This window comes from Nyctereutes procyonoides, unplaced genomic scaffold (genome assembly GCF_905146905.1).
Source record: "Nyctereutes procyonoides isolate TBG_1078 unplaced genomic scaffold, NYPRO_anot_genome, whole genome shotgun sequence".
In the NCBI taxonomy this organism is placed as follows: domain Eukaryota; kingdom Metazoa; phylum Chordata; class Mammalia; order Carnivora; family Canidae; genus Nyctereutes; species Nyctereutes procyonoides.
This window is the reverse complement of record NW_026575147.1, coordinates 8,703,998-8,716,592: the sequence shown is the minus strand read 5'-3', so window position 1 is coordinate 8,716,592 and position 12,595 is coordinate 8,703,998. Positions and strand designations below refer to the sequence as shown.

General features: G+C 48.1%; 1 protein-coding gene across 3 annotated transcripts; it reads left to right on the top strand.

Annotated features, from left to right (window-relative positions):
* Positions 1–6,627: 6,627 nt before the first annotated feature.
* LOC129501545 (INO80 complex subunit B) lies at positions 6,628–12,396 on the top strand. Of its 3 annotated transcripts, XM_055312735.1 has the most exons (7): positions 6,628–6,735; positions 6,971–7,163; positions 7,366–7,484; positions 7,655–7,824; positions 8,814–10,190; positions 10,355–10,621; positions 11,164–11,209. In XM_055312735.1, exons 1-5 carry the CDS (start codon positions 6,678–6,680, stop codon positions 9,342–9,344), a joined length of 1,071 nt encoding a protein of 356 aa, XP_055168710.1. In that variant the 5' UTR covers positions 6,628–6,677; the 3' UTR covers positions 9,345–10,190; positions 10,355–10,621; positions 11,164–11,209. The 3 variants fall into 3 exon arrangements, with proteins under 3 accessions (XP_055168710.1, XP_055168711.1, XP_055168712.1); XM_055312736.1 differs by lacking the exons at positions 6,628–6,735; positions 6,971–7,163; positions 7,366–7,484; positions 7,655–7,824 and adding exons at positions 11,394–11,570; positions 11,741–12,396 and having other exon boundaries at positions 9,384–10,190; positions 10,520–10,621; positions 11,164–11,266; XM_055312737.1 differs by lacking the exons at positions 6,628–6,735; positions 6,971–7,163; positions 7,366–7,484; positions 7,655–7,824; positions 10,355–10,621 and adding exons at positions 11,394–11,570; positions 11,741–12,396 and having other exon boundaries at positions 9,384–10,190; positions 11,164–11,266.
* The last annotated feature ends 199 nt before the right edge of the window (positions 12,397–12,595 follow it).

The window sequence follows — 12,595 nt, the reverse complement described above, 5'->3', positions numbered from 1 at the left end:
CTTTTATCCAACTTTTGTAGCCAGAGGGATGGCCTATCCTGGACCAATCACTATGGCTGGGGGAGACTCTGTGTGCCAGTCAACCAGGCCTGGGTCACTTGCCCACTCCTGGAGACCAACAGGAACTTACTGAACTGGGAGAGGAGTGAAGGGAGAGGTGTTTTCCCCAAGAGACTGTTTGCGTACTACCACTAAGGGAATGGACACTGGGCAGGAAGAACAGCAAACAGCCTTGACATACAAAATGTATACGGAGAAAAGAGTTGTTCTGGTCTGTACGAAAGGCAGATCAAAAGATTTTATAAAATCTGTGGCCTCTGAGATAAACCTCAAAGGATGGGTGAGGAGGAGAAAGGGGAAAGGCATTGTTTCTTTTATTTTCTTTCTCTCTCTTTTTTAGTAAACTCTACCACCAAAATGGGGCTCAAACTCACAACCCCAAGATCAAGAGTCACAGGCTCTACTGACTGAGCCAGCCAGGCGCCCTGGAATTATTTAATTCTTCAAATATCTATTGTCAGTTCACTGTAAGCTCCCCAGGGAGGAACAGTCTGTCTTGTCCACTGCTTTATGCCCAGTGTCTGGTACATAGGAAGTACTCAGTCAACCATCAGTGGAGTAAATGAACACAGGAAATGCCTCAAGGAAACATTCAGATTCCAGAGCACCTGACTGGGATGAGTTGTGCTGTTTGGACTAAAAGGGTTCATTTCAAAAACTTTTTTTTTTTTTTTTTTTTAGCAACAGAATGTGGATTTTGTTTTCCCCAACTGCAATCGTACCTGGAATATGTGAAATAGAATCAGCTGCTGTGATGGAAGGTCTGGAGCCTCAAGCACTATCCTCTTACCAGGCCCTCAGCTGTCTCACCCCCACCCAGTGGCCCATAGGCTCTTGTGAAGGGTGTGAAAGCTCCTGACAAGAGGCAGAAGAATGGAAGATGTTTGGAAAGGAAATAGTGTTCAAATCCTGCCTGAGAATTTGGAGTCCATGTGACTGAAGATTTTGCAAAAGAAGCGGCACAATATAGTTGTATTTTAGAGATCATAGTCTGGCAGGCTTTTGCATAAATCACTTGGAGAAGGTTGTGACTGAGGTCAGGGAAGCCAGCTGACACTGTTCATGACGAGAGTGGAGAAACAAGGTCAATAGTTCCATGGATTTTTTTATTTTTTAAATTCAATTCCTATTTGAAAACACACATACAGTTTTTTAAAAAAACACTCCTAATTGTACCATTTAAAAATAATATGAAGTAAAAAATAAGAATAAAGCCATGCCTTCCCCACCATCAAAGAAAAACTGAGACATTTGGTACTGTGGTAGACGGAAGCCCCACATGGGCTCATAAGAGACAACTGTTGAATTTCCCAGATCTGTGCATTCCAGGTGTTAAGCACAGCTTAACTGGGTGATTATTTCACTGGGTGATTATATAAGACTGATGAATCACTGATCTCTACCTCTGAAACCAATAATACATTATAAGTTAATTAAGTGAATTTAAATAAATAAATAAATAAATAATAAACGCAGCTTTAGTTAAAAATTAAATCTAAAAACTCACAAATTAGGGATGCCCGGGTGGCTCAGCGGTTAAGGGTCTGCCTTTGGCTCAGGGTGTGATCCTGGGATACGGTATCAAGTCCTGTGTCAGGCTTCTTATGGGGAGCCTGCTTCTCCCTCTGCCTATATCTCTGCGTCTCTCTTTCTGTCTTTCATGAATAAATAAATAAAATCTTTAAAAAAAAAAACTCACAAATTATACTAAAGCAAAGGTGATACTCAAACTCATCACTTTCCAATTATTTCACTGCGTTTTCCTATTATCTCTTGAGGTTATTTGCATCGATAGGGTCTGTATAGTGGAAAGGCTATGTAACAGTAAGCTATGGCATGTCTCTTCCTAATTCCTGGGTTCCATCATGTCGTATTTGAAATTGGGCATGGTGGGAGTAGACAACAGAAACAGGTGAACACTGTAAATCAGGGCTGTTTTTTTTTTTTTTTCTTTTCCCCTGGGGAGCTTTTGTTAAAAATTTACCAGCATACTGCTGGTTTGGTGCAAAATCCTTCCAATGTTTTCCTTTGCTTATGTCTGTATTGCTATCTTTCCAACTATGAAGTGGATATTTGGAGAAGGGGTTTTTGGCCACCCAGTGTTCAAATCATCTTCCTGTTTCTGTATGTTTCCCTACTGTAGGTAATATTGGTTGGCTGAGGCTACATCCTCTTTATGACCTTCTAGGTCATTCATCCTGTCTACCACTTCTTCACAGCCCAGGGGTAAGCCAAGTCACTGCAATGCTCCCAACTGGACTTTGAATCTTAAACAAGTGAAAACAAGACCTAGGGAGAGTTCGTGATACAACCATTGCACCTGCAGTCCACGAGGGGCAGGTAGCTGTGCCAACAGGGAAATCCTCATCAGCAAGTTATTGTGGTGTGACTGGTGTAGCCCCTGTGTGACTGGTGTAGCCTTTGTGTAATGGCAGCCACATGTTCCTACTTCCTGGCCTTTCTTGGTTCCTACCCCTTATCAAAGCAAAGTACAAGATGAGCCCAAAACATTTTGAAGTGCTACGAAGTAAAAAAGTGCTCAAAGCATGGTGGAGACATGTGAACAGAAATCATCTTAAAGAAATGCTCACTGACCAAACCTGGGACATAGTTCAGCATCAACATAAATAATGATAATAATGGACTATAACCCATTGACTGAAATAGGAAACCATAATGATATCAATAAATACATCTGTAAAGGAATGTAAGAAGGGAAACCTCCTTTCACAGTAGCATGCCATCTAATACATGTAGATAGAATAATGGAAGTAGAAGGATTACATTTGGCAATTATTACAGCACTGTTGATTCATACAGTATTCATCAATGGATACTAAGCCAGGTGGGTGGAAGTTTGATGGGGAGAGAATATCAGAGTAGTTTCAGAGTATTTCCCCAGAAAATAGCTAATTAATTACAAAAGTGAAAATGGTGACTTTAGAGTGGAGAAACCTGGCAGACACCACCCTGACCAGGTGATAAACATTAGCATCATCAGTGGTGAGACAGGCTGACACCATGTGCCTCCTGGTGTGTGATACACCAAGGAGAACACAGCATCGTTGTTTTTTTTTTTTTTTTTTTTTTTTTTTTTTTTTTGTGTGTGTGTGTGTGTAGTATTCCTGCCAACAATTATGAGTCAAGACGTGAGGAAACATCAGATGGATCCAGGTTGAGGGACATCCTAAGGATTGAAGACCTATACTTTTTTTTTTTTTTAAGATTTTATTTTTAAGTAATCTCTACACCCAACATAGAGCTCGTACTTCCAATCCTGAGATCAAGAGTAGCATGCTCCACCGACTGAGCCAGCCAGGTGCCCCCAAGACCTGTAATTCTTAAAACTGTCATTGTCATGACAGCTAGGGAAAGGGTGAGTAAATGTTCCATATTAAAGCACATCAAAGAGACATACCATGAAAAAAAAAGAGAGAGAGAGAGAGAGAGAGAGAGACATACCATGGAAATGAACTGCATGATTCTGGATCTGGATCCTGGACTAGAAAGGAAAAGGAGACATTAGGCTGCTGGAGAGACCTGTAGGGGGCCTGGGAATTGGATGGTCATGCTCTGTCAATGTTAATTTCCAGATTGGGAGGGTTGCACAAAGGTTATAGAAGAAAGTATTTGTTTTGAGGAAATACATAGTGATATATTTAGGGGTAAAGTGACTTCATGTCTGCAACTGTTTCTCGGATTGATCCAAAAAAGAATAAGGATAATGAGGGGGAGGGGTAATAGGAACCGTTAACAATTGGAGAATCTGATTTTAGGAAGTAAGAAACTTTGTATTCTTCCTGGAACTTTTCTGTATGTTTGCAATTATTTTGAAATACATTATATTTAAAAAATAAGGCTAAGAACTCTTTCAGAAGAGTAAAGCTTTTCCTTTTAGCCTACAAACATGCTCAAATCTCTTCTACTCTAAACAAAGCAAAACCAAACCAAAACAAAATAATGCAGCCAGGGGCTACTGGCTGTCGCCACTTCCTCCCTGCTGGGCATCAGGATGTTGAGGAAACACCTCTGGGGCTGGTGTTGGGAAGCCTCTGTTGGAGGCTGGCTCTACCACTCCCTAACAATGTGACTTTGGCCAAATCATTTAACTGCTCTGAGCCTCAGTTTCTTTATTAGGGAATAGTATCTCTCTTATGGAGCTGCCATGGGGATCAAGGGACAGAGGGCAATGCAAACAGGTTACAGACTATAATGTGTTTGACAAACACTAACTGCAGGTGATCTCTCACTTGAACTCCTGATGATACAACACTATTGCCTTCACACCCTACTAGAAAGCATCCTCTCCTAGAAGTTCAGCCAGTCCTCTGCAGGACAATACACAACTGATGTAGCCTTGGTCTACTGATACTGTCTGCCCTGGGGTGCCTTTCTTACCTCTCCTGACTTCTATTGTCAACTCTGCCTGGCTGCTCTGCCTACCTGTCCAGGACAGGTGCTCACTCAAGTCTGTTCCTGATCCTTTCCTCTTCATCTGTTTGTTCATTCTGGAATGTCTCATCTCTCCCCAATACCTTTGGGGGTACCTCTGTTACTATGCTGTTATATTCCCACTCACACCTTTTGCACTGGCTTCTCCTGGCAGTATTCCATCTCTATCTGGGCAATACCTCAGGCACTTCAAATTCACCATGGGCAACACCGATTCTCTTACTTGCTTCTCTTCCTGAGTTCTCTTTCTTACCTTAAACACCATGCTCCCTCTAAATACTTGGGCTAGAAATGCAGAAGTCATTTATTATTGTTGTCATTTGCTTACTGAACATCCACTGTTTCTCAGATATTAGGTGCTTTGCATTCTTGATTTGCTTTTTTCCTTGAAAGAACCCTCTAAAGTAGATCCTCCTTCATTCCATCTTATAAGGCTGAAATCTAGGGTTCAGAGAGCTTAAATAACTTTTGAGTTCAAGATAATACAGCTAATAGTGGAACTGGGTTTATTATAATAGGCTTGTCTGATTCCAAAGTCCATTCTGTTAATCTTAATCATTATACAACATTGACTTCTTCCTGAATTCCCATATATAATTTCATTGGTTCCTTTTAATTTTGTCACTGAAATGTCTCTTGAATCAGTTCTTTGTTCACTGATGCTACCTTACTTAGACATACATCTTGTACATATTTAAATATGTATTTAGGTGGTATATTTTTCTAATTATAAATGTGATATATACTGACTGCATTAAGAATATGCATTATATTCTATAATATAATGTATTAAGAAAATGCATTATAGACCTAGACAATGGAAGTTCTCCAACCCCAACTTCTTCATTTTCTTAAAGTAGGATCCACACCCAACATGGGGTTCAAACTCAGGACCCCAAGATCAAGTGACATGCTCCAAAGACTGATCCAGCCAAGGACCCCTCCCCAACCCCAGCTCTAAAGATAACCACATTAAGGTGTAGTATATATTCCTCAATTTTTTCCTGTGTATATAGAAGCATATCACATTTTTAAAATGGGATCACATCATATTGAAACTCACCTTTCCTCTCTCTCTCTCTCTCTCTCTCATGCGTGCTTTCTCTCTCTCTCTCAAAAAAAAATTAAGAATAAGATTATTTTAAAAGGCAGGAAGAAGGGGCACCTGGGTGGCTCAGTCGGTTGAGTGTTGCCTCCTTCCGCTCAGGTCATGATCCCAGGGTCTTGGTATAGAGCCTGCGTCAGGCTCCCTGCTTAGCAGAGAGCCTGCTTCTTCTCCCTCTGCCACTGCACCTGCTTGTGCTCTCTCTCTCTCTCTCTCTCTCTCTGTGTCAAATAAATAAATATTTTTTTAAAATCTCTGTCTCTCTGTTTCTCATGAATAAGTAAATAAAATCTTAAAAAAGAAAAAGAAAGTCTCCCTTCACCTTTGTTCCCCAGTCACCCATCAGAATTGATGTCACTAGTTCGGGTAGCATTCCTTTGAAGAGCAGCATAGCTGCAGTTGTATGGATATACCAAATCCACGCACCAAATTATTTTGGTATTTCATTAGAAGGACACTTAGATTGTTTCTGATGCTAACTTTTGTTACCAATAGAGAGTTCCAGATTGTATAAATTCACCATAATTCATTTATCCATTTCTCTACTGATGAGAAATTAGGCTTAAATATCGTTTGCTTTGCTCCTAGGGCACTTGCACTATGAAGCCCTACTGCCATTTTGCTCGCAGTGTAGTTTCTCCGGTACTCCTCCAGGGCACTGTGAGCTCCTCAAAAGCAGGGGAAAGTGTTCATATTCATCTTTGTAGCCTCGTTGCTTAAACCCTGAATTTGGCCCGGAGTATGTGCTCACCACGTTTGAGAGCAATCATAACTGAATCGCCCGCGTTGGGTTCTGGAATCGAGCGTGCAGAGGTGGAGCGAGCGGAAAGCCTAGCGCCCCTTTGAGCAGTCCCGGCCTCAGAGGGCCCGGAACCTTTATCAGAACCCTCATTGTTTCTCAGGGAGGATTTTTAGCCACAGCGCGTGCCCCGCACAAGCATGGTTGCGATGCACCGGAAGTAGCCTGTTGTTTGGCTGGAGTCGGTTCTTCCGCGGGGCGGAAAAGGCATGTCAGCATGTGTCCCTACCATTTCCAGTCCCCTTTTCCTTGCAAGACCCTATGAGTAAGCTGTGGCGGCGCGGGAGCACCTCCGGGGCTATGGAAGCCCCTGAACCGGGTAAGCGCGGGTGGATAAAGCAAGGTGGACGTTCGTAGAAAAGGAGCCCCCGTTTTTTTTTTGCTCTTCCGAGCCTCCTGGGTATTTCGCCACAGGTGGGAAGGAGAAAGGCGGGGTGTTGTTATGGTAACTGCGTGTACCGCTGGACAAGTGAGGCCCCTGGGGGGATGGGGTTCTTCAGGGCTCTCGCTGCCCCGCTCTTGTCGTACACCGTTGACAGGCTCTCCTTACGCAGGGGAAGCGCTGGAATTGAGTCTGGCGGGTGCCCACAGCCATGGAGTGCACAAGAAAAAGCACAAGAAGCACAAGAAAAAACACAAGAAGAAACACCACCAGGAAGAAGAGGCTGGGCCGACGCAGCCGTCACCTGCCAAGCCCCAGCTTAAACTCAAAATTAAACTGGGTGGGCAGATCCTGGGCACCAAGAGGTGAGGCCAAGAAAGCCAAAGTTTTACTTGGGGAACTTTAGGAGCAGGCAGAGGTAGTAGGAGGAACTGGCTGGGCTTTCCGGTAGACAGAGTATGGGTACTGACTTCAGGGCAGACCCAAGAGGGTATAGGGGAATGCTAGTTGTAGCTGCCAAGCAGGAGGACAGAACTGTTCAACTTACACAGCTTTGCTTCTCTGCAGTGTTCCTACTTTCACTGTGATCCCTGAGGGTCCTCGTTCACCCTCTCCCCTTATGGTTGTGGACAATGAAGAGGAACCTATGGAAGGAGTCCCCCTTGAGCAGTACCGTGCCTGGCTGGGTGAGAAGGATCTGGAGGTGGGGAAACTGGGTTTCTCATTATACCTGGTTAAAGGAAGAGGGTTGGTTCTGAGGAGCGTGAGACTTTTGAGTGTCTCAGTATTAACTTGGCCAAATTAGGGTTCTCCACTTGAACAATTTTACTTTTAGCTCTCTAACTTTACTTTCCAGATGAAGACAGTAATCTGTCCCCCTCCCCACTTCGGGACTTGTCAGGGGGCTTAGGGGGTCAAGAGGAAGAGGAGGAACAGAGGTGGCTGGATGCCTTGGAGAAGGGGGAGCTAGATGACAATGGAGATCTCAAGAAGGAAATCAATGAACGGTTGCTCACTGCTCGACAGGTAAGTCAGTTCATTCTTTGTTCACTAGTTGAATATATATTGAGAACCTCCTATGTCCCAAGAATGTTGCTGGGCAATGGGGATATCATTGGTGAAAAAAAGAGGTTTCTGTTCTCATGGAGCTGCTGTTCTTGTGTGTGTGTGTGTTGGAGGGAGAGGGGTAAGTAAATAATTTTGAAAAGCACAGTTTATAACAGAAATAGGGTAATGAAATAGAAAGTGGTGGTAAGAGACAACATTAGGTAGGGAAGTCAGGGAAGACCTCTCTGATGAGATTACATTGACAATACTGGAGCTTTTCAGGCAGAGACCAGCAGCTGTAAAGACCTTGAGAGTGAAACATGGCCAGTAGTGGTCAAGGAGAAAAGTGTGACTAAAGCATGAAAGGGGTATATGCAGGAAATGATAGATTTGATTCATATTTCAGTAGATTACTTTGGCTTCTCAGTGGAGATAAGGAGTAGAAAAGCAAGACCTGCCAGGAAGCTGTTGAAGGGGTCAGGTGAGATGGTCATGGATCAAACCAAGGTGAAGTTGTGGAAATGGAGGAAATCGGATGGATTCTCGATATATTTTGGACATAGATACTTGTTGGGAGTCAGGGAGCAGGGAGAAAAGAAGAATCAAGGGTAACCCTGAGTTTGGGGCTTGACCAGTTATCTAATTGATGCTATTCACTGAGATGAAAAGATTTAAAACAAAACAAAACAAAACAGCAAAAAAACCTCTGGAGAGTTGGTAAACAGAGTTTTGGTACTCAGGGCAGGTAGGAAACGTTAATGCTTTTCTTCTTTAGAGTCAGGGACCTAAAGATGACAGTCTGGAGATCTGGGAGGAGGCAGCAGTAAGGCACCTGGAGAGGGGTGCTAATTCCACCCCTTCTCTCAAGGCCAGCGCTCCACAACACCTTGCTTCCCAGACCCCCACTTCCCTTCCCCCGCTTGGGCCGACCTCGCCTCCCTGACACCACTCGGTCTGTCTCTCCCCAGCGAGCTCTACTCCAGAAGGCGCGGAGTCAGCCTTCCCCGATGTTGCCGCTACCTGTGGCTGGGGGCTGCCCGGCCCCGGCCCTCACCGAGGAGATGCTGCTGAAGCGGGAGGAGAGGGCGCGAAAGAGACGGCTGCAGGCGGCTCGGCGGGCGGAGGAGCACAAGAACCAGACTATCGAGCGCCTCACCAAGACCGCGGCGCCCAGCGGGCGGGGAGGCCGAGGGGCAGCGCGGGGCGAGCGACGGGGAGGGCGGACGGCGGCCCCGGCCCCGATGGTGCGCTACAGCAGCGGGGCCCAGGGTTCCACCCTTTCCTTCCCACCAGGCATCCCCGCCCCCGCGCCAGTGTGTCAGCGGCCGTCCCCATCTGGCCCTCCCCCTCGGTGCTCCGTCCCCGGCTGCCCGCACCCACGCCGCTACGCCTGCTCGCGCACCGGCCAGGCGCTCTGCAGCCTTCAGTGCTACCGCATCAACCTGCAGATGCGGCTTGGAGGGCCCGAGGGCCCCGGGTCCCCCCTTTTGGCTACTTAAGGTCCTTACCCAACCCGGACTCTGCGCCCTCTCCCCTGCCGGGTTTCCATTCGTTTCCCCACCCTATTAAATTTAATCCGGTGCCTCGACTTGTACAGAGCTGGGGAAATGGGCTATGGGCAGGCCAATGCCCCGTACACACATTTTGCCCCCTCGGGAGATTGCGTCAACCCCGGGGAATATGGCCTCCAGGCACCGAGAAGACTTGGGCGGACTTTTAGGGACGCCGCCTCGCCTCGCCCCGCCCCGCCCCGCCCCGCCTCGCCTCGCCTCGCCTCGCCTCTTCCAGTGGGGTCACCTGGCTTGGTTGGGCCTCCGTCGTCATCCTCGGAAATAACGCTCAAGCCAATCAGTGGAAAATTTGCTTTCCTGGACGGCCGTTCATTGGCTGATAACGCGGAGCCCGTTCTGTTGTCCGTATTGGCTGTTGTCCCTGTCAGTCAGGGGCAGGGTCGAACCTTGCCCCACTCTTTGTCTGTGTGAGCTCTTGTTGTCTGGGCGAGTGGCGGAGGCGCGGCTGTGGATTGGTCGCCGGGAGAGCACTCCGGTCCGTTCCTATTGGCCCGTCCGCCGGCGGGCGTTGCCGATTGGTAGGGCCGAGCAATCTGGGTCCTAGTTGGCAGAGCTCGCCGCGGATGGAAGCTCCAGCCGCGGAGTGATGGTGGCGGCAGCGAAGATGGGCCGGGCAGGGGCCATGGCGGTGGCGGCAGAGGTGGCAGGGGCGGGGCGCCTGGCGATAGAGGAGGCTGTGGTCTACAAGGGGCTGTAGGTGGAGGCATGGCTCAGGCCAGCAGCGGGAACGGCAGCGAGGAGGCCTGGGGGGCACTTCGCGTGCCGCAACAGCAGGTATCCCAACTGCTCCAAAAGCCTATCACGACAGCCATTTATTTCTCTATCCCCTCTCCTTGTCCCTACCTTTTGGGGGGTTGGGGAGGAACTCACGTAGCCAAAGATACTGTGAAGTTCCTAAATATGTCCCTTCTACTCTTTGTCTAAACTTTGTAACGTAGATGCAGTTGACTTTGCCTGCAACTCCTTAGACTCCCATCCCATGGCTGCAGTGGAAGCTTGCAGTGGCTCTCCAGTGACCAAAGACATAGTGAGGCCCAGGGAAGCTCCCTCTGTCTTACAACAGTTATTTGTGATGTTTTTCTGTGTGCCTATTGTCACAACAGAGTCCGGCAGCGTCTTCTCTTGAGGGAGCAATTTGGAGAAGAGCTGGAACCCAGACTCGCGCCCTGGATGCCATCCTTTATCATCCACAGCAATCCCATCTGGTTGGGAGCACTGCTCTGGGACTCATATGGCCCTTCCTCTACCCTAGGAAGCCTGAGACCCTCGGGTGGAAAGATCTGGCTTGGGGGTGGGGAGGTATTGGGTGGGGGGCGGGTAATGAAAGCATTTTAGCATTGGTAATTACCTTAAACCCTTTACCCATTGTTTAAGACTTTGAGATAGCTCAGATTGCCCTCTGGCTTCTGCCCAAACACTCCCTTAACAGAAAACACCCTGGGGAACCAGCCTGAGTGTGAGAGAAGTCTCCATATGCAGAACTGAAATCTGTCTCTTTGTATGTCCACACCTTCCATCTTGTTCTCTAGACAGATTCTTAATGTTCCAAATCCTCTTCCACATCAACAGCCCTTCAGATGTTCCAACACTCCTCTCACCATCACTCTTTCCCTCCCCACAAATCTCTCTGAGCTCAACTTGGCTCAGCGAGTGGGACTGTGCCCTTGCATGCAGTGGGGTGGGGGTGGACAATGCCTGGGGCTGGAGTTGGAATCTCCCTTGGTTCTAAGTGCCTCCTTGCTCCCAGCTTCGAGAGCTGTGCCCAGGAGTGAACAACCAGCCCTACCTCTGTGAGAGTGGTCACTGCTGCGGGGAGACGGGCTGCTGCACCTACTACTATGAGCTCTGGTGTGAGTCTCCAAGGGGGCTGTTCTTGGGTCCTTCTGCCCACCCTCCCTTGGGCCTCAAAATTCCTGCCTTCATGGACCTTTCTGTGCCTGGGAGGTAGCTAAGACCCTCCCTCCTCACCCCTTGCAGGGTTCTGGCTGCTCTGGACTGTCCTCATCCTCTTTAGCTGCTGTTGCGCCTTCCGTCATCGACGAGCTAAGCTCCGGCTGCAGCAACAGCAGCGGCAGCGTGAGATCAACTTGTTAGCCTACCATGGGGCATGCCATGGAGTTGGCCCTGTCCCCACCGGTTCGCTGCTTGACCTTCGTGAGTGGCTGGAGGCTCTGGGCACACTGCCAGCAGCCTCTCCCAACCCAGAACCTGGAATCATCCACACATTCCCTTTTCAGAAATTTCAAAGCAAACTTTTCCTAATACTAGAGATACCACTACCCCACCTCTGGGTGCCCCACCAACCATGCCATTCTTTCCCGCAGGCCTCCTCAGCACCTTCAAACCCCCAGCCTATGAGGATGTGGTTCACCGGCCGGGCACACCACCACCTCCTTACACTGCAGCCTCAGGCTGCCCCTTGACTGCTTCCAGTGAACGCACCTGCCGCTCCTCTGCTTCTAGCTGCCCTGCCCCCTGCGAGGGAACAAATGTGGAAGGTGGTTCCTCCCACCAGAGTGCACCCCCTCATCAGGAGGGTGAGCCAGGGGCTGGGATGAGCCCTACCCCCACACCCCCTTCCTGCCGCTATCGCCGCCTGACTGGTGACTCAGGTATTGAGCTCTGCCCTTGTCCTGACTCTAGCGAGGGCAAGCCAGTCAAGGAGGCTAGGGCTGGTGCCACCCCACCAGATCTGGAGGACCCTTGTGTGCTGCCCCTCAATCCTGTACCCCAGGCCTCCCCTGTGGAGCTAGCTTCCAGTGAAGGGGACATCCCATAAACAGTTTTGGGAGGGTGGGTGGATTACTTGCCCACCAGAAACTGCCCTGGGCCCAAGTTCTCTTTGGCCTCTCCCTGCCACTTCTAATCTGCCTGAAAGGGGTGGAGTCTTGAAAAGAATGGCAGTGTTTGGGGGACTGTGCTAGCTCTACCCCCAAAAAACACACAGGAGCCTTTGATCTCATTAAAGAGATGTGAACCAGCTGCTTGTGAATTTGGGTGGACTGGTGCTCAATGGACTAGTGCTCAGCTTGCTGCATTGCTCAACTTGACCTAACTGGATTTGGAGGGGACATGTAATGCCACTTTTCCCACCCTCCTCTGAAAAACAGGAGGCAGCCCTAAGGTCTGGACTAAGCTGGAACTTCTTGGTGAGGCAGAGCTGGCAAAAGAATAGAGTC